The sequence below is a fragment of the Ursus arctos genome, unplaced genomic scaffold (assembly GCF_023065955.2).
Source record: "Ursus arctos isolate Adak ecotype North America unplaced genomic scaffold, UrsArc2.0 scaffold_3, whole genome shotgun sequence".
NCBI lineage: Eukaryota > Metazoa > Chordata > Mammalia > Carnivora > Ursidae > Ursus > Ursus arctos.
Genome location: NW_026622985.1, coordinates 59557255 through 59575784, shown reverse-complemented (window position 1 = coordinate 59575784; position 18530 = coordinate 59557255). Strand labels below are relative to the sequence as shown.

The 18530-nt window shown below is 39.5% G+C and overlaps 1 protein-coding gene and 1 long non-coding RNA gene across 4 annotated transcripts; one reads left to right on the top strand and one right to left on the bottom strand.

Annotated features, from left to right (window-relative positions):
* Nucleotides 1-869: 869 nt before the first annotated feature.
* LOC113262482 (uncharacterized) lies at nt 870-3704 on the bottom strand. Of its 2 annotated transcripts, none has more exons than XR_007188183.2 (4): nt 3563-3704; nt 2831-2892; nt 1691-1786; nt 870-1145 (listed from the first exon to the last, which is right to left on the bottom strand). It is a non-coding gene; the product is annotated as an uncharacterized LOC113262482 (long non-coding RNA). The 2 variants fall into 2 exon arrangements; XR_008956274.1 differs by having other exon boundaries at nt 870-1118.
* A 62-nt stretch (nt 3705-3766) lies between these two features.
* On the top strand, nt 3767-17696 carry LSM5 (LSM5 homolog, U6 small nuclear RNA and mRNA degradation associated). 2 transcript variants are annotated; one of them, XM_044387432.3, is made up of 8 exons: nt 3767-3871; nt 5005-5100; nt 5359-5386; nt 6068-6140; nt 6583-6609; nt 7793-7867; nt 9293-9413; nt 14750-17696. In XM_044387432.3, the coding sequence occupies exons 1-7, from the start codon at nt 3826-3828 to the stop codon at nt 9365-9367; spliced, it is 420 nt and encodes a 139-aa protein (XP_044243367.1). In that variant the 5' UTR covers nt 3767-3825; the 3' UTR covers nt 9368-9413; nt 14750-17696. The 2 variants fall into 2 exon arrangements, with proteins under 2 accessions (XP_044243367.1, XP_026364650.1); XM_026508865.4 differs by lacking the exons at nt 7793-7867; nt 9293-9413; nt 14750-17696 and having other exon boundaries at nt 6583-6842.
* Nucleotides 17697-18530: the final 834 nt, after the last annotated feature.

The window sequence follows — 18530 nt, the reverse complement described above, 5'->3', positions numbered from 1 at the left end:
AACCCTGGGATCATGACCTGAGCTGAAGAAAGACGCTTAGCTGACTGAGCCACCCAGGTGCCCCTTACATTGTTTTTTTAAATGAGTTGTATTAATATAAAATAAATTCACAAATAAGATATTGTCTTTAAGGACAAATAGCTATTGAGAAAAAAATGGAAATTTCTCCTTTATTTTAAAGAGTTGAAAGATTACCAAGATTGTAAATAATTTGAGATAACAGAATACTTTCTGAACATTATTTTGAAAGGAAACTTTTGCATGTATTTTTATGATGACATTTATCTCCAGGAAAAAATTAGAAATGCTTTTCTGAACATACAACAAATTGAAGAGCTTCTTCTAGTTACATATATTTTATGATGAATTATAGATTCTATGTCAGCTCTGTAAGTAAGAGCTAAGGGGACAAAAACCCTGGAGACACAGAGCAATGACATGTTTTCAAGTTCATTAAAAATGAACTCTCCATCTGGAATTGGATTGTTGTTTCTTTTTGCATCTTGCCTCAGGAGAGAATGTAATAAAACCACTCTTGTGCAATCCCCATTAACTCCACTGTGTAAATGAACTATATCTCCTTTTTTAGAGTATAAACAGACTTTCTTCTTTATCAATAGTATTGAAAATTGCTAATGGAAAACAAAGTATTGACTTTCTCAAATTATATTTTTCCTGAATTTTAAAGTCTATCAAGTAGCGAAAATGCCTTGAATTTGGTTCCTACCCTCATTTTATAGTGTGGTGAAAATAAAACAAGAATAGAAATAGAAAAGAAAACCAGGGAAAGGAAAGGGCTTCACAAACAAATTTGGCATTACTTTGTCTTTAGAATCTTATGAAGAATAAGGAGAATATTGATGGGGACGAATAATTAGTGAGAATCAATTTAAAGAACATTTATTAGACCCTACAGTACTCCTGGAACTGTGGTAGGCACAGTTCATCAAAAGAAATTAAAAGGATGTCCGGGTGGCTCAGTGGTTAAGCATCTATCTTCGGCTCAGGTCATGATCCCAGGGTCCTGGGATCGAGTTCCAAATTGGGCTCCTTGCTTGGCGGGGAGCCGGTTTCTCCCTCTGCCTGCTGCTCCTCCTGCTTGTGAGCTCGCTCTCTCTCTTCTCGGACAAATAAAAAAATAAAACCTTTTAAAAATTAAAAAAAATTGTTGCTTAGTCTATAAGTCTGGTTATAAAATAAATGTGAAACCAGCTAGCAATGCTAGCTTTTGTAGCACCTACTCTAAACCAACCATCATGTTAATAAGTATTAGGAAACAAAGATAAACCAGCAATAATAGCTTACATTTAATGGATAAGCACTGTGTGTCAGTCTGCTAGCCACTCTTCATGGATTATTTCATTTAATCTTCATAACAATCCTCAAGTAGATACAATTATCCTCATTTTTTTTCCGGTGGGTAAATGGACACGTAGAAAGGTTAAATAACTTGCTGAAGGGCAAATAACTAGAAAGGATTGTGGTAGGGATAGGATTCGAACCAAAGTCATTTAATTTCAGAATCAATGAATTTAAGTGCTGTACTCTACTACTTCGCAAAATTCTTGACATTGAGGAACTCACGGTCTTTGGGGAGGGAGGTAACCTCCTGTAAAGGTAATTATAGGAGAATACATTGAGAACATTTTGAGAACTATGAACATTGCTATGAAACAATGAGAGAGCCTACCAAGTCTGCAGGTCAGAGAAGCTTCACAGAGGTGGTCACATGTGAGGAGGTCTTGAAGGATGAACAGGATTTTATCAGAATTTGGGGCCAGAGCATCTGAAGTACAATAAAGTAAAATCACTAAGGATTGGGGTTAAAGGAAAGCATTTGGAAACAGAAGAGTTTTATACCAAAGTTAGAGGAAGTATGTAAGATTGAGATAAAAGTGCAGCAAAAGAGTTTTGGTGGTGGGCACATGCTAATTGCACATGGTGTTCCCTCTGCTTGGAATGCTGCTCCTGCCCCCTTTCTTTCTTTTTTTTTTTTCAGATATTTTATTTATTTATTCGACAGAGATAGAGACAGCCAGCGAGAGAGGGAACACAGGCAGGGGGAGTGGGAGAGGAAGGAGCAGGCTCATAGTGGAGGAGCCTGATGTGGGGCTCGATCCCATAACGCCAGGATCACGCCCTGAGCAACGCTGGGATCACGCCCTGAGCAACGCTGGGATCACGCCCTGAGCCGAAGGCAGACGCTTAACCGCTGTGCCACCCAGGCGCCCCTCCTGCCCCCTTTCTGCCTATCTAATTCTTATTTCTCTTCCAAGAGTAGACTTCTGTCAATTCCTTTGTGAAACTTCCCAAGCTGTCTATGTGGGCAAGTTATCTAACATCTCTGAGCATGACAGAACCCCATTAGAACACCTGTCTCACAGGATAGTCATAAAAATTAGGATTAAGTGTATCTGTAAGTTTTCTGGCACACAGTAGGTGCTCAATATTTATGAAATGCAAAAAAGCCAGAATTGTCTTGGTGTTTAGAAGACTGAACCCTAGGAAGCTTTGAACTGAAGCAGGCATCTGTTAGGACTTCTGAAACTTCTTACTGACATTTTCCTTAAATCATACCAAGGATTTCTAGTTCTCTGGGGTCCCTGAAGCTAAGAGGTCTTTTTGGTTTATATATTAAATTTCATATGCCTTGTACATAATGTTTGTTAGTAGTTTTTCTCCCCGCATTCATCCTTAAGCTCCTACAAGGGCAGAAGATGTTGTAGTTCTGTTTTGTACACTGTTTTATACTCAGCAAAAATACCAAATAGTGTGTAACTAATGCATATTTGTTCAATGAATGAATGAATGATGGATGCATTACAACTACCTGTTGTATGAATGAATGATGCTCTTTCTGGTCTCCTGTTTAGACTCCTTGGCTTTAAGTTCCTGGAATACAAATATAAAAAAGACTTAAGGCAGAGAATTTGCTTTCTATTCTTTTCAAAACAGAGGTGCAAAAGCATTAAGGTTTCCTAAGCGTGATGACATTAATAGAGAGTGACATCTGCTGGTTGCTTGTTAGACAAGACAGTAAGTATTTAAAGTGAATACATAGCCTGTAATAAATTAGACTCCTAGATATGACAAGGTAAGAATGATAAATTAAATATGATAGTAGAAATAAAAACATATTTTAAAGTTCCACCCTAGAAAAGTTAAAAAAAAAAAACGCTGGTTGTGGGTTTTCGATTCACTGGACTTTTAAAAGAAGCACTAGATTCTCTCCTCTCTTAAGTAGGCTCCACACCCTGCGTGGAGAACAACCATAGGCTTGAACCCACAACCTGAGATCAGGACCCGAGCTGATATCAAGAATCCGAGGCTTAACCGACTGAGCCACCCAGGCTCCCCAGGAGTAGATTCTTTCAAAAATGGTTTTTACAAAAACTGCAACACAGTGAATTGGTGGCGGAAAACATGAATTGATTTGGTCTGAAAAAAGATCTGGCTTGAGATGAGATGCAACTTCATCTAGGGCAGTAAGACGAGTCAAAAGTTGCCGAATTTTGCAAAACCTTCCGGGTTACAGGAAGACTTTATTCACAAGGCAGGATACCTTTAACATCTGTCGGAAACTGCCTGGGGAAAGCGGGTAACTGCCGAGACCTCACATTGTTCAGTGGGCAGAAATACCTCCCGAGGGCTCAGAGCGCGGGAAAGACGCGACGGGGAGCGACTCTCGCCCACTGGTTGGATCGCACGTTCGGCCTCGGATTGATCGAGCCTGCCCAGGCTGCGGGGGAGGTGGGGGAGCGGAAGCGCGCTCTTTCAAACTCGCCGTGCAAACGTCGGTGCTGGTAGGCCACTTCCGGCGTAGCCATGGCGGCCAACGCTACCACTAACCCGTCGCAGCTGCTGCCTCTAGGTAATCTAGGGAGGGGACCGGAGCGTTCAAACTAAGTGTAGGGGGCCAACAGGCTGCGGCTGAAGTAGCCCTTAGCCGAGTGTTGGGGAAATGTATGGATGAAGTGCTTTACCCCTCCGCGGCTCGTCTCTGGGCTCCCAAGTCTCTGTGGCCCCGGGCCGCTGTTGCTTTTTCAGCGTGGTAGGGGTCCTTGAGGCGGGGACTTGTGGCTCCGCAACCAAACCATCACCCGAAAAGGCCCACACTTAGTAAGCGCGTCGTCAGCCTTGTTTGTTGTGGGCTCGCCCCTACAGTCGTGGGTAGCACAGCCGCTCCACCTGGCATTTAAGCTCCCCAGATTAGACCCTGTTGTATGGCTGGTTATTGAGAGAAGCACCGGCACCTGGAATGAGCCTGAAAGATCTGGAAACTGGTTTTTCTATTCAGCAGTTACTGAGTCTCTATGCACTAGACACAATGGCTGGGCACTATTCGACAAATTTAAATCACACCCGTTGCCTTCAAATAGCACACAAACCATTGGAGGAGATAGAACACTGAACTAGTAAACATCATGCCAAATAATGCTAAGCCAGCTAAGGAGATGTTCAAACTGCTGTTAGAGCACAGAGATAGTGACAGGAAGAAATCTCTGGTGAAGACGGCTGTGCCTCTCTCTTCCAATATTTTGTAGCTGAAGAGTTGATTGAGTTATCGGAGGTGGCCGCGACGTAAAAGTTTTCATTCCTTCATTCCACAAACTCTTTTTGAATGCTTGGTATATGCTAGACATTGAGGATATAGTCATGGGAAAACAACCACAGTCTCTGCTCTCATGGGGCTTAGACTCCGAGGGGAGGGGGTGCATATGTTTATCAAATAACCTAAAATAACATAAAACCACAGCCCTGATAAACTTCAACAAAGGAGAGTAAGTGGTAAACAGAAAATTTTTGTTAATAATGCAACAGGGATATGTACTATGTAAGATCTGAAGTTTTTGAATGAATACTTTTCCTGGTTTATCTTTCACAATATGCAAGTAACAAGTGCCAGTAGGCACTCAAATATTTATTGAAGTAGTGAATAGGTAATCTTTTTCCTCTCCCCCCCTATTCTTTTTCTTTCTGTTTTTTTTTTTTTTTTAAATATAGAGCTTGTGGACAAATGTATAGGATCAAGAATTCACATTGTGATGAAGAGTGATAAAGAAATTGTTGGCACACTTTTGGGATTTGATGACTTTGTCAGTATCCTTTTAAAAGGTGGTGGTGGTATGGGTTTTTCTTCAGTATTTAAGAACAGAAGTAAGAATATCGACAGTCAGTACTTACCATTATAATAAAAATTTATTCTCAGCATGATAGCATTCTAAGAGGTGTGTGAAAGAAGATGAAGTTCCTATCAATTACACGTATTTTGTATTTGAGCCACTGTGTTAAGCATTGTAATTAAAACTGAATAAAGGTAGAAGCCAGAGTAAATTCAACCTTAACACCAAATTTCAGATATGGTACTGGAGGATGTCACTGAATTGTGAGTAGTGTTAAAAATTAAAGAAAGGGGGGGATCTCTCTTTAAGTCAATTTTAGTATTGAGTTTAAAATGATTTGTGAGAAAACATTGCCTGTTGAAAATACCTTAGAGATAGAAATTTATCTCCTGACGCTGGTAAAATTGGATCCTGCAGTTATTACAGTGATGTAATTATTAATGAATTGTTAGGAAGTTAATGGAGACAGAGCTTTAAGACAAAAGGAACTAAAAACAACCAAGGATGTTTGGGCTCAGGCAAATCAAGGTACTGATAGTAAGAGCATTTAACTGTATAACATAAAATATAAGCAGTGGTTCCATCATATTAGTTATAAAGATCATAACCAGTGTCTGCTTTCAAAATTGAGTTGATTACAGATTGGTTTAATGGATAGGGATTAGTAGTAAGTAATAGTAAAAAAGTGAAACTAGTGAACATTCCGCTTCGTCTTTGATCTCCTTGGCAAATTTCAGCTTCTTTTATGAAGGTCAGTCCTAGTGGGTGTGGATCGTAGACCAGTCAGTTCACTGTGTTGCCTTTGGTCATCCAGTGGATAATCTTTGTTTCTGATATAATTGCTTGACCTCACATTCATTTGTATACGAGAATAACTTTATAGGGATCAGAATGTTGGCTTTGACTATCATTGTTTATCTTGACTATTTTATCTCTTCATTTAGTGAAATCACACCAGAAGGAAGAAGGATCACTAAACTAGATCAGATTTTGCTAAATGGAAATAATATAACAATGGTAAGACAGAGTGAAGCTGGGTATTTTTTGGTTTTATTTATTTATTTTTTTGTTTTGTTTTGTTTTTTTAAATGTTAGCCCATTTTTGTGAGGCAGGGATTACAGATTACCTGCCTTGACTAAGTGTTCCTGGCCCAGTGGTGTTTAAGTTGGGAAGGAGATGATCTTGTGATCAGGGCTCTAAAGCTGAGCTACTGAAGATGACAGTAGGCTTAGAGATTAGTTTGCTTGGGCTTTGTAATCTTTTAGTTTGCCAAGAATCATTGTTTAGACTCTAAATATTAATTGTCTATGTTGGGAATTGTAAACGGAAGCAATGACCTGGAAAAAATGAGAGTGTGTGGGCGGGGCAGAGAGGCGCAGTGGCTTTGACTGATGAGGAGGGGTTTTTAGATGGTGTGGGTGGTGGTGTTACTAATAAGCTCTTTTTCCTTCTGTGCAGCTGGTTCCTGGAGGAGAAGGTCCTGAAGTATGAATGGATTTCCTTGACTTACTCTGTTTTGTCTTATAATGACAACAAGATAGAAATTTTTTTTTAACCTTTTAATGTTTGGATTCTGTAAAGCTAAGTTTCCCGTTAAAGGGAAATGTTTTGAAGATGCATTGTAAATGCCCATTTTTGTAAGTTAATCATTATTATCTTGGAAAAAAAAAAAGAACAGTTTGTTCTTTGAAGACTAAAATAAAAGCGTTTTTGGTTAACTGTCATTTTATTTTTTGTACTGCAGTAACCAGTGTAACAAAGATTGTAGTTATTGTGTCACTTGCTTTCCTATAATTTTATGCCTATTTGCTTCCTCATTTACATAACCATTTGATTCTCAAACAAAAATTGTTCCAAATAAAATGACCAACTTTGATTTTGAACAGTTGCATTTAAAAAGCCTAAAATGATTACTTACAAAATTCAATTTAAACTCTGATGCCTTGAAACGATTTTTCTACTGAACTCAAGTTAGTTCTTTAACTCCTATTAAAAACAAGCAAACTTCCAGTTATGAGATAAATAAGTCTTGGAGAAGAAAAGTACAGCATAGGAAATATAGTGTATAATATTGTCATGACATATGGTGACAGATGATGGCTACACGTATTGTGGTGAGCATAATGTAATGTATAAACTTGATGAACCACTATGTTTTACATCTGAAACTAATAACACATTGTATATTGGCTATACTTCAATAATATTAAAAAAGGCAAAATATACAGGTAATATATGCACATTGTAGAAATGGAGATAAGTAAAAAGGGAAATATTCATTGCACTTTGCTGTATAGCCTCTTAGACTTTCTCAGTACACTCAATACTCTCAAAATACACAAAGATTTTACATGTTTACAAAAACATGCTCGTCCTGAATATACTGTTTTGTAGTCCCATTTAAGATTAAAAAAATTTAAATGGTGCACATCTTTCCATGTCAAATATTTCAGCAATATTAGTGTTTGCATCATATTTCATTAAATGGATATACCATAAATTAGCCTGTTGGCCACAGTAGTCTAACTAAATCTTTATACGTTTTTATTTTTCTTAGAATAAATTCATAATGTGAGGTCAAAGGGTATAGTCAGGTTGCCAACAAAAAGTTTGTACCATCCTACACTTTGCCAGCAGTTTTTCATGGTATTCTTTTTTTTCCCCATAGTACTCTTTACATACCTCCCAACATTGGCTATGTTCTGCCTTCTCCTCGCTTTGCCACTGTGATAGGCAAAACCTGGTATGTTTAAAGTTTTCTTTATTAATTTTGAACTCATTTGTATTTTATGAATTACTTATATGAGGCTTTGCCATTGAGATGCTTGTCTTTTTCTTACGAATTTGTAAGAATTGTTAAGAGGTTACTCTTAGTCATATATTTTGCAGATAATTTTCCCACTTTGTAGTTTGCCTGTTATTGGTACTTTTTTTTTGACATAAATAGTGTATTTTTAGGTAGTCATATGTTGATCTCATCCTTTATGATTTTTGTCATTGGTACACATGGATCAGAAGTACCTTCTTTGGTATGATTGTATTTTTGATAGTTTATGTTTTTTTGTTTCTTTTAAATCTTGCATCCATCTTCAATTTTAGTGTTTCCACAACAAAAAAAGATCCAACTTTCTTTTTTCTTTATTTTTTAATCCAACTTCATTTTCCAAAAAACAAAGCACTGCTTTGTGGTATATTTTTTATTTACATGGTATAAATACTCCTACTGTGGCTGATTTCAAGCTGCCAAGGGTTTAACTGCTAGCTTGCAAACTTCCCAAAGATTGAACGGTTGGTTCTCAGGAGCTACTATATGGAGCCTCTTGTACTCCCCCACCCCCCAACTTCTGACCCTTGCTGGAGAATGCTTTCCTCCTGTTATTTCTTTCTCTTTGGAGGGGGATCAAATATAATAGTGCCCTCTTTTCACCTTTTTACTCATCATCCAATGGAAAATGAGTGGTCATCTTCAGCTCTTAATTTTTTTCCTAGGAGTTAGCCTGCAAGGAGTTCATGTTCTTAGCTTCAGCATGTTAGGAGTTTTAGAGAGGCTTGACCTCACTTAGGGAGGCATACGATTACCTAGTCTGTGGCAAGATGGAGGAGTCTACTGGGGTTCTTGCCTACAGATAAGCAATATCCCTTAATCTAGTCTTTAACAGTGATAAAGATGATAGTATGACTCCCATCTTCTGCTTTTGTCTTATGCTGCAATTCCGTTTAGAAGGGGTACTACTCTAAATAAGGGTCTCTTGACCTTGACACTATTGACATTTTTGTCTGGGTAATTCTTTAGTTGTATGGACCGTCCTGTGCATCGTAGGATATTTAGCAGCATCCCTGGCCTCTACTTACTAGATGTCAATAGCATCCTTCCTCTTCTTCCCCAGCTGTGATAAAAATGGCTCCAGATATTGCCAAATGTTATCTGAGGGCAAAATAATCACCCATGGTTGAGAATCACTGTTCTAAACAATAAGGATGCTATTTAATGGACCCTTCAAAATTCCCAGATGTTTGGTACATGGGTGAGGAGCACTGTGTCTAGACAATTAATAAAAATTGGGAAGAAAATGCTGTGATTGAGTATTCCAGTGGGGTAAAATGGGTGGTTTGAAGCTGAAACGATCCTGTATTAGGTGCTGACCATATAGGATTTTCACTTTGGCAGGTTGCTGGTGAGTGGCTGTTTTTCCACAGGTGTTGTTTCCTCTCTGGAGGCAGGGCTGCATGTGCTGGGCCCTAAAGTGATGGCGAGGCCTCAGCAAAAATGAGAGCAGCAAAGACAGAAGGTATGCTGGCATTGGTGACTTGTGTTAAGTTTCTCAAATTTTGGTTTGAAAACTGCTATCAGAATCACTCGGAGACTAGTGAAGAACACAGAGGTCCAGGCTTGTTGAAGTGGGGTAGGGCCTTGGGCCTTTGTATTTTTATAGTGTTCCCAAGTTCTCCAGGTAATTCTAATCCTCACCAAAGCTTGAGCCCCACTGCGGTAGAGGCTGCTGCAGGGATAGTTTTTAAAAGTGAGTGTGACTGAAGCAAGGTTTGATGATAGGGATGAAAATCTGTATATGTTAGTGGATGTATTAGTGGATGGAACAGTTTTTGCTGCATTTAAACCGCAAGGCACCTAAGTTCCATGTGTACTATGGAGTCCTAGTAGAGTTCTAGTTTACATTGTTAGTGCCAAGCCTTGGTAGGCAGTGATTCATCTGCACACTCTGAGCTTACTCATGGGGAGACTTTGTTCTCGAATGCCAGACTTTGGTCTGGATCAAGGAGGAATTTGTCCATAGGGTTGAGGGTCACTTCCCATCCATGTGGACTCAGTTTCGTTCTTGAGGGTTGATTTGTTGGTTACACAAGCTCTCATCATGCCTTAGATTTCAGGGTCCAAAATTGAAGCTTCACCCATAGAGGTGTGGTAGATTTCTATCAGTAAATAAAAAAATATGGACCCTTATTGTAAAGGGAATATGACATCTAGGATTGAAGGTGAGAAAAATCTCAGTGAAATCAGTGTAAGCCAAAATAAGAATGCCTATGCATTCAGTTTTCAAATTGTATTTTGTAACAAGTTCAGACTTAAGAAAAGTTGCAAGATAGAGAAAGAGCTCTCATGTACCCTAACTCAGACCCCACTCAAGTTTTATCAGTTGCCCCAACAGTGTCCACAGCACAGGGATCCAGTCCTGGTCATGTTTCTCCAGTCTCTTTAAGCTTTACGACTCTGGTATTTCTGAAAGTTGCCAACTAGCCATTGTAAAAGATTCCTCAAATTGTATTTGTTGTCTCCCCATGAGTAAGCTCAGAGTGTGCGTTTCTGGCAGGTGTATCACAGGAGTAATGCTGTTCTTCCCCATGCATCTCATTGCACATAATGTCAACTGGTTCCATTTCTAATGTTAACCTTGAGTTTTGATGATTGCCAGGTTTCTCCATTGTAAAGTTACAATTTCCTCTGTTTTTACTAAATATTTTGTGGGGTGATTATCCAAGACCTTGCAAATATCCTGTTTGTCGTCCCACTTTAACCCACCAGTTTTTGTATTCATCAATGTTTCTTACTGAAATTAATTAGTAAGTAATTATTACTTAATAAGTAAGTCATGTATTAGGAAGGTAGCAGTCAGACTAACAGGGGTAAGACAGAGGAAACTACTTGAAGGTGGTTGTTTCCAAGTACCACAAACAGAATAAGGACTAAATGTTGAAACATTTTGATAGACTTAATCTACTTTATCCAAGGTTGACCCTGACTGAATCTTTGGTTGTTGCCCATTTCATTCTTAAATTTAAGAATAATCATGAATGACATAAACTGACCACTAGAGGGCACTGTGGAACAGGCAGCTAGTTGCTGAAGTCCACGCTTTTGTGCTTTCCCCAGATCCGGCTTTCCAATTCAGGTTTCTGGTCTTCCACTCTGTTGTACTTACTATTGATTTGTTGCACCACAAGAGCAGGTAAAGGGTTGAATCCTTACTATTTGACACTTATTTTTGACAAAGAGGAATCTTTTCATTCATATTTTCTATATGAGGTGACTTTTTTACTATAAAAAATTATCTTTCAAAAATATGTTTATTTGAGAGGGTGCGTGCATGAGCAAGGAGGGGAGGAGGGAGAGGGACAAGCAGACTCCACTGAGTGTGGAGCCTGATGTGGGAGCTTGATCTCATGACCCTGAGATCATGACCTGAGCCAAAAATCAAGGGTTGGGTGTTTAACCAACTGAACCACCCAGGAACCCCTATAAAAAATTATCTTTAAGTATGATGTTGTGGATAAAAAAATGGGCTCCAGAATCAGACTTACCTGGACCCTAATCCCAATCAATCCTTTATTAGTTGTGTGAGTTTAGGTGCCTACTGATGTCTCTGGCCTCAATTACTTCGTTTGTAAATTGGGAAAAATAACCACCTCTTAACAGGACAAAACCAGAGAGAGACACAAACCATCAAAGACTCTTAATCTCAGGAAACAAACTGAGGGTTGCTGGAGGGGAGGGGGGTGGGGGGACGGGGCTGCTGGGCGATGGACATTGGGGAGGGTATGTATTGTGGTGAGCGCTGTGTGTTGTGTAAGACTGATGAGTCACAGACCTGTATCCCTGAAACAAATAATACATTATATGTTAATAATAAAAAAAAATAAAAGGAAGTTCCAAAAACAAAACTAAACCACCCACCTCTTAGAGTTGTAAAAATTAACTAAGATAATATGTGTAAAGTATCCAGTATAGTTTCAACCATATAGTAAGTGCTCAATAAATGGTGGTAGTTATCACTACTATTTAAGGAGCCCCTGGATCAACTTATTTTAACCATTTTCCATCACAGCAGTTCCATTTCAACAATTCAATCCACCTGCCCCTTAGTCCGTAACATTCCGTCTGATAATTGAGCCTTTAGTTATTTTTGAATCTTTTTATCGCAAGGCGCAGTACTTGGACAGAGGGGCTCAAGTGCTACTTGTTGAATTAAGGGAACAGAGTAGGAAGCTTTTTTTTTTTTTAAATTTTTTTAAGAATGAGACTGAGAAAGTAGCCTTTGTTAATCAGAAAATGGCTGAGATTCCAAAGCAATTAGTTTTAAGTTTTAGAGGGATTTTGTTCATGGTTATCATTAATTCATTAATAAAGCAATCATCTTTTGAGCACTTACTTTGTGCCTGCCTTTCAGAAACTCACTGCTTGGCCTGAAAGCTAGTAGAGATCTCCCTGGTGTGGTGCAGTGTAAGGAATACATTAGCTTTTGGAGCATGTGGAGAGGGGAGGGGTGGATTCTGCTTGTGTGGGAGTGGGAAGCAAGGAAGGCATTTTGTCTCATAATTGCTTCTCCTTGAGACATGGGCCACATTAACACATCCTCATAGTAACCCTGTTATTTGTCATTAGTTTCAGCCAGCTTCACGGGTCAACATCTCATGAGGGTATACGAAATGGGAAGGACCTTATTTTTCCCTTTACTGAATTGCCTGGAGAGCATCTCTTGGTGATTGCAGCTGGAAGTGTGACATTTAATTAGTGGAGAAAATTGAGTCAGGCAAGAGGCAGCCTGTGCCAGCAAGGGGGTGAGAAAAGGGTGGGGAAGAAGCGATATGCTCAGTGGGACAGTTTGGCCCAGTTTTTCTCCTAGGTCCATATTGGGTGTTCACATTGCTACAGGTGGAGATTGCAGAAGCTTAAGGAGTTTTCCATAGCGATGGGAACCACAAATGAGCTGCCAGGGACACCTAGAAATGGAGCAGGTAGAGGGGGCTGTGGGTGCACAAAGGGAAGGGGAGAGTGATCACCTCCACTATGAGTAGTCAGGAAGATAATCATTGAGCAATGGTTCTTGCCTGCTAAGGCAAGATGGCCACAATGGAAAAACATTCCAGGTAGTGGGAATAGCTTGTGCCAAGGCACTGAAGCTTTCTAAGATGCCACAAGAATCTTGAGCAGCAGTGTTTTAGAACTTATATGATGGATGGCCACGTATGTCACCAGACTCTTTAAAACTTACTCCACTTGTGGGCAGAATCTCTCCACTTAATAGGTGCTGAATTTCTGTAATCCCTATCTCTGTGAAGTGCCCCCCTAGAGGGAACTAACATGCATAGGTTTCTGCTCTGTGGCTTGTTCCACATCAGTCCCTTCGCATAAACTCAAAGCAGCAAAAATAGCTGGCTATGTAAAAGGCTTTGTGTTGAGTGGATGTGCATTAAGGAGTGGTTTACATGGTTCACGGTTCAGGTATGATTTCAGTATTAGTAGAAGTTGTCTTGCTGGACAGTCAGATTTATTTCACCCTAAGCTCTAGGAGGACTGGAGATTTCTGAAGTTGCCAGGAATTCTTTAAACTTGGATTCCTCGATCTAAGGGAAATGTTTTTCCTGAGAGGTGAAGAAGGTCTTGTTTCTCTAGGAGGTTTTGGAGTTAACCACAGTTGGTTTGACTGTTGGCTGTGTCCCTTCTTAGCCATTTGAGATGGAGTAAGTTACTTCTCTCTAGATCTCAGGTCTCATATGTATGTGTATATGTATATAGAATTGGGAGGATATTATGTATGTCATAGGGCTGTTTTGAGCGTTACCATGAGTCCATGTATGTACAAAACTTGGCCTGATATGGATACTTAGTACACGTTAGGTCTTGTCCTTCCCCGAACTACTGCTAGGGGCTGGCCCAGTGTACACTGTGGAGAAACCATTCCCCACCCAGTCATTGTTTGAATCCACATAAAATCTAGTTAAAATGGACACCAGGAACATCTGAAAGAGGAGATTACGTTTAGGGCGTGGAAGTTGTCTGCCTGTGGATTGGGTTCTGGGAACTATAAAGGATGCTGTCAGTGCCCCCTGCAGTAAGCCCCATGGCCCACCATGGAGGTCACTTGTAACTTGCGTGGACGGTTTCCATGTCATGCCAATGACCTACTCAAGCACATGATTCTCTTTGAAGATTTTCTCCAGCCTCATGCTCATGGTATGCCTGGAAGTGTTGGGGAGTTACTGCCCCCAGGAGTGGCTCTCAACTACTGGGGATGGGAGTTAATGGATAAAAATCCTAGCTCTCTTGCTTCTAGGTAGGGGCAATTCTCAGGTGTGTTTTGTGCTATCTCTTGGAGGGTCCCCGATGGGATGGAGCCCCAGTTGTCATAACAGCATTAACACATCCTGTCACACCATGTCACATTTCTCTGCTCCCCCACTCACTTCCTGGGATGGCCTCCAAAAGTACTTGTATGCAAATCATTCTGTGCTTCTAGTAGCTGGGACAGATCACATCGTTATCATGGGCCTACATGCTGCTCAGATCCAGGGCTTCTGTGCTATCCCTATGAGTGACTCACCTATAGAACCAAGAGAATATTGCAGACCAGAGGATCTGTGTCATCATTTCCCCTGAAGCAGGAGGCCACATCATTCATGGACAGACTGAATGTGGCATTTGCCTTGCAACACAGAGAAAGAAGGAGAGCCATGGAGGTGGATAGGATGATTCTGGTCAGTGATTAATTAAAGATCGGGTGGCCATCCTCGTGGACAACATGATCAGCACAAAATGCTCTACCGCAGTCAAGCTACTCTGCGCCAAAACCACTAAAGTTTATGCCATTTTTTTTTTTTTTTTTTTTTTTAGTTTATGCCATTTTTACTCATGGAATCTTCTCAGGGTCAGCTATTTCCAGAATTAGTAATGCTGCCTCTGAAGCTGTTAACATCACAAGAGGACCAAAGGAAACACTGCTCTAAGGTTCAAGTTATGGGTATCTCAGTGATGCTGACTGAGGCAATCCGAAGAGCGGACAACAGTACGTCTCTTATTTGTTTAGCCATGGCCTTTCATATCTCCAGAATAGTATGATTTCATGCATGATACTCTGAATTAAAGTTTCTTGACTTTAGAATTCAGTAAAATATAGAATGATGAATATTAAAATATCAGATCTCTGTTTTATAAACTTTGGAGCATATCTCTGTGGTTTTAGGAAACAGTGGTTGGGGTAGAGGAATGTTTGTTTTCTTTTTAATTGAGCTTGTCTTGAATGAGAAGTTTTGGTGTCATTTTGCCTTGTTTTGAAGGGGAACTTTTACGTTTGTTCTTATGATACTCTGAAGCCACAATGATATAATGGTGTTATTTTCTTATATAATCCCTTTGTGGAAATTCATAGTTTATGTATTTCTGAGGTTGTCAAAGATAACTTCCTGTTTAAATACTTCGTGTAGAAGTTTATGTGTAATAATAATATTATTTGGGTAAAACTGAAATTAGCTCTTTCCTTTTTAGTGTGCATTAGAAAATCATGAAATACCCTGAATGTTGACTTTCAGCATTCAAATAAACTAGTTAGGTGTTTTGTTTAATTTAAACTGAATTTTATTTAGCTAAAAATGCCAACAAATCATTTATTTTCTGATAGACAAATCAGAGGCAATGTAATCATAACTAAAAGCAGTTTTATGAATTGCCTCTAATGCAACTGGGACTATTGCCACAACTTTTAAACCACCACTTCTAAAGACATGTGGTAACTGCCCACACTTACGCGAACTTCTAAGTCTTAAAATTCCAAAGTTAAGTCCAGCAATAGAACTATTCTCTTCAAACTTATCATCAAATTGATGAGCAATTTCTGACTGCCTTAGTGGGTTGCAAATTGAAGTTGGAAGATGTGCAGAACTCCCAGTTCTTTGAGGTGTGCTCTAATATGTCCTTTTTTGTTTCGGGTTTTTTTTTTTTTTTTTGCATTGTAGTTGTCCCCTCTGTCCTTCATTTATCCCTCGATAATCTTATGTTGTGGATTTCCCTCAAAATACAGACTCCCTTAAGTCCATTAGCACTCATTTAGCCTGATCTTCTTTTTTGCTTTTTTTTTTTTTTGAAGATTTTATTTATTTATTCGACAGAGATAGAGACAGCCAGTGAGAGAGGGAACACAAGCAGGGGGAGTGGGAAAGGAAGAAGCAGGCTCATAGCAGACGAGCCTGATGTGGGGCTCGATCCCATAACGCCGGGATCACACCCTGAGCCGAAGGCAGATGCTTAACCGCTGTGCCACCCAGGCGCCCCTTCTTTTTTGCTCTTTGATAGAAGAATTAGCTAAATCTGCTATGAGTGCCTCGAATGCATATTTAAACACTATCCCCTTTCTGTACTTATTTCATTCATATTAAACACACTTTTGCTTTTTATATTCTGAAGCAGCAAGTCTGTCAGGCACATGATTATTTTAACTGCAGATTTTATCTGAAAAATACTGATAAGAGAATGTTAAGAATAAGGTATTAATAAGTAAACCTTAATTGTTTTATTAGGATAATGTTAAAAAATTGTCAAAAGTGATGGTAGGAAAAACCTCACTGAGGATTACGTTACCCACAGGCTGATAGTTTACAACAGTTCCCTGAGACGCCCTGCCACCTAGACAGCTGAAGAGAAGAGTTGAACTTTAGATAAAAATTGGCTGGAATATCCAATCTGAATAATTCAGATCAAAAACAAAGGTGGGGATTTGCCTGGCTAGACAGAGCCTGGGAACCTCCATTTCTGCTGTATTTTAATAAAGGGAGAGAATATATCCTCTGATCTACTTCTGAATTGAAAATCAAAGCTTAAATTATCAAACAAAGTTGAATAACATTTACATTTTTAATCTCTGACAGAGTAAGAGGTCAAAATTAAAGCTAGCAAGTAGCATTTACTTATTGAAGAACCGGTGTGGAGCTTTCAAGTGAGAACTTCATTTAAATCTGACAAGCATTACAGCATAACGGTGCATATCTGGAAAGAATTGGTTTAGCATGATGAAAGGACCATGGTTTGAAGCTGTGTAGTATCTGTTACTTTTGAGAAATACGTGAATTGTGCATTTGAATATCTTTCCTTGGAGAAATGGAAATGTAGTTTTTGACCTGTTTATGAAGACGTCATGACATACAAATACATGTTGACATGGCTAACACCAGTTGATTTAGAGATAAACATTTGGCTTTGAGATATTTGGAGTCTAAGAATATACTGAACTAGTTTTACAATAATGATGCGCAGACAGAAAACCTGACTTAAAAATCTGCATTGTCTTTCCCCGGTTTGAGAATTTACTGTTCTACCATTACTTAACATTACTTTTTGTATTCTAAAGTATTTTATATACATTGGTGAATTAATTAGTATGGATTTGGCCATACTCAGGCCAAATTCTAAGATTTGAGGATTGCAGTCCCACCAGGTTGATAAAGATCGTCTGTAAGCAGCTGATCCCAGGACTTCCCCATCTCTTGCTCCTCACTGGTCCAGAAGACCAGCCACATTTTCTGCTCATGTCTAACTCTGTTGAATCAGGAGAGGCTCAGCCTCCATCTAGTCAAATAAGGGAGTCAGGGAAATACGAACATGCAAAAGTCATTAAACCCCAAACTCAAATTATATCAAAAATTTATTGACATTCATTTCAGACCATATTATATGACGGCAATAACCAGGAATAGTGACACTGTGGTGTCCGTAAGGAATACGATGTTTCTCCAGTACTATGCCAAATGTTTTCAATAAAATCATGTAGCAAACTAAAAACAACAAAAAAGAACATCCCTTTCTCCTTAAGGCTGTCTTATTCCTTCTTACTGAGGGTTTCTTGGAAGTTGTTCTAGTCGAATGTTCTTCGTGAGCTGAAGGAGAGAAAAGGCATATCAAAACCATCTGGGATCCACACAAATCTATACAAGAATGTTCATAGCGGCGTTATTCATAATAATCAAAAAGTGAAACAACCCAGATGTCCACCAGCAGATGAGTGGATGAACAAATGACGGTATATCCACACAATGGAATACTATTCCGCCATAAAAAGGAACGAAGGGCTGATACGTGCTACAACATGGATGAACCTTGAAAACATTGCACTGAGTGAAAGAAGCCAAACACAACAGATCACCTGTGATTCCTTGTGTATGGTATATCCAGAAGAGGCAAATCCAGAGACAGAAAGCAGATTAGAGGTTACCAGGGGATGTGGGTAGGGGTGACTGAGGAATGACTTCTTAAATGGGTCCAGGGTATTTTAGTGGGGGATGGAAAAGTTTGGAAACCAGAGAGAGCTGGTGATTGCACAACATTGTGAAGACACCAACTACAACTGATTGTATATTTTAAACCAACAGCCCCTTTTTTAAAAAAGATTTTATTTATTTTATTTATTTGAAAGAGAAAGAGGGAGAGAGAGGGAGCACAAGTGGGGGATGGGGCAGAAGAGAAGGAGAAACAGACTCCCCTCTGAGCAGGGACACCCTCCCCCGCCCCGCCCAGTGTGGGCCCGACCCCAGGACCCTGAGATCATGACCTGAGCCAGAGCCAGATGCATAATTGACTGAGCCACGCAGGCACCCCACAACTGATTGTATACTTTAAGATAGCTAAC

Bases quoted from the DNA above. Each gene is read 5' to 3' on its own strand.
- LSM5 (XM_044387432.3), top strand. From the start codon at position 3,826: ATGGCGGCCAACGCTACCACTAACCCGTCGCAGCTGCTGCCTCTAG. The intron at 3,872-5,004 runs GTAATCTAGGGA...TTTTAAATATAG, and splicing joins GTCGCAGCTGCTGCCTCTAG to AGCTTGTGGACAAATGTATA. The intron at 5,387-6,067 runs GTGAGTAGTGTT...CTCTTCATTTAG, and splicing joins CTGGAGGATGTCACTGAATT to TGAAATCACACCAGAAGGAA.